The following is a 2,267-nucleotide window of genomic DNA, read 5'->3' on the forward strand; positions in this document are numbered from 1 at the left end:
CCCCGAGACGCGGCTCCAACAGGCGGCGGCGCGGTCCCCGCGCTAGCCGGCGCATGAGAGGGGGGGGGGAGGAGAGAGGAGGCGCCGCTGCGCACCTGGGGCCGTTGCCTGTGAGCGCGAGGCGCCCCTGCAGCGGCTCGTTGGGGTTTATCACGCGGATCACCTGGGGGGGAGGGGAGCAGGGAGCCACGTGTCGAGTGCGGTCAAACGGCGCCGCCACGCCCATTGACCATTACGGGGTCAAACAGTGCGCGCCGTCAACCCCCATGGTGGTATCACATGATGCTCAGTCATCAGAGATTGGCTCCCCGCCGCGCTGCGCATGCTGCCCAAACCATGCGCCCGGCCGCGCCCGTCGGGGCGGGCGGGGCGGGCGCCGCGCCGCGGGTGCGCGCGGCCGCACCTCGCTGACTGCGACCAGGCGCGGCGCCACGAGGCCGCCCCGCATGAAGGCGAAGCGGACGTCCTGGCGGTAGCTGATCAGGCGGAACCTGGGGATTAAGCGCGCGCACGCGCACGAAAAAGTGTGTGTGTGTGTGTGTGTGTAAGTGTGTGTGTGTGTGTGTGATGTGGCGTGCGTGCGTGAGTGTGGGGGAGGGGGGGGTGGGGTGGGGAGGCACGCGCTCGTGAGTAAACGAGCGGACGAGGTGCGTCAGTGTAAGCGGGATGTGGTTCAAGGCACAGCTTGCGCGGCATTGCCTCTAACAGGCCTCCACAAAATTGGCGGAGACATATTTGGGGGGTGGGCCGCGAGAATGGTGCCCGGGCACGCGCATGAGGAGCTGCGTGGGCGGCGAGCGCGACGGCCCAACGGTCGCGGCCACACAGGCGAGCGCCCGCCGCGCGGCGCCCCGCGCGCGCCTGAGCTTGCCGCTGCCGCGGCGGATGTGGGAGGGCGTCTTCCCCGCGATGTCGTACTTGAAGGGCGTCGCGCTCCAGATGGGGTCGGCGTAGGCCGGCAGGAGGGCCACCCAGTCGCCCCAGTCAGGGTTTGGCACGTTTGCCCATTCCACGGTGAACCACTGGCCGCTGCGCTTCAGCTTCGTCGAGCTGACAGACAGCCGCACGGTGGGGTCGGGGTCGGGGCGTGTGGCGCCCACGTTCACGCGCTCGAGGGCGTTGTGGCGCTGGGCCGGCGGGCGGGCGCGCGCGGAAGGCCCGGGGGGCAGTGCAGCATCGTTCGCCCTGGCGCCTGGGCCGACCAGCAGCACAACTGCCAGCGCCAGTGCCAAGGTTGGTGGCTGGCCTGCCATATGCATGAACCGCTGCCTTGGCACCTGCAGGGCCACAATAAATACAGTAGTGCAGCCCCCTTTGCAACAGAGATGAGATCGACGCGTGCTGCGTCCAGACACCAGCAACACCCGTACTATTGTGACGTTACAGCGCGCGCTTGAAGGGTAAATTGGTCGCTTGTGATCTTGGGCACCCGCTTGTCACCCAGCTGACCGTTTCGGGTCACCTTGATTGCGCTCCGAAACGATTTTCATAGGCAAGGCTGATAGTCACGCTGCATGGCTTCGATCATATGATATCATACCGGTACCGGCTCGAGCTCTTCGAGAGTCGCGTGGGTCTTTCCTGTATCCTTTTCTGTGCAACACGCCTTGCCTCTTAGCAAACACAACGTACGCGTTAAGGTGTTGGAATACACCATGCAGGCACATGCGTCAGCGCTGCCGCGTTCGACCAGGCTGCCGCGCTCTTCGCGCTCCGCTACGGTTGCGGCGGTGCACCCGCCTCTGACGCAGCCAGGGCTGCTCTGCCGATGCCAAGAGCCGGACAACGCGCAGCCATGGAGTGATAGCTTTATCAAGGGGGCCACAGCTGTGGGCACGGCAGCGGTGAGGGTGCAAGCCCTAAGCGGACCCGGCGGGAAGCGCGTGCTGATTCAGCGCATGGGACCATGTCAAACCGCCGCGACTTGGACTGCATCGGCGCGGACCCGCCTGCAGCCCGCCCGCGCGCACACGCTGCACATGACCGTCAGTACCCATTTGTTGCGCGGATGGTGCCGCCCCATCATCCCACCTGCATGGGCTGCGCACAGCTGCGCCCCTTGCTCCTAGCAACCGCAAGCTTTCACCTTGCTTTCGCCTCCACATTTTCATGCTTGCCAGGCAGCGGCGCTGCTGGTCGCCGCACCGCCCGCATGGGCTTTCTCTGCTGCGCGGCCCTCCCCAGCCGCGCCTGCGGCGGAGCCCCTCGCTCTGGCTCGCGTCCCGCTGCCCCCGCGCACGCCCCCGCTCGGCGCGCCCGACGGACCG

At 67.3% G+C, this 2,267-nt stretch overlaps 1 protein-coding gene across 1 annotated transcript in view; it reads right to left on the reverse strand.

The window, feature by feature from the left end:
* The window catches only part of MNEG_14046 (hypothetical protein), a gene marked incomplete at both ends in the record, with an annotated part of 4,315 nt that extends 3,062 nt beyond the window's left edge, over positions 1-1,253 (reverse strand). Inside the window, 3 exons of the mRNA XM_014037482.1 lie at positions 96-163; positions 404-466; positions 771-1,253. Of these exons, the coding sequence (XP_013892936.1) occupies positions 96-163; positions 404-466; positions 771-1,253 (614 nt within the window). The remainder of the gene's footprint in view (positions 1-95; positions 164-403; positions 467-770) is intronic.
* Between the last annotated feature and the right edge of the window lie 1,014 nt (positions 1,254-2,267).

Source organism: Monoraphidium neglectum (assembly GCF_000611645.1).
Source record: "Monoraphidium neglectum strain SAG 48.87 unplaced genomic scaffold scaffold04219, whole genome shotgun sequence".
In the NCBI taxonomy this organism is placed as follows: domain Eukaryota; kingdom Viridiplantae; phylum Chlorophyta; class Chlorophyceae; order Sphaeropleales; family Selenastraceae; genus Monoraphidium; species Monoraphidium neglectum.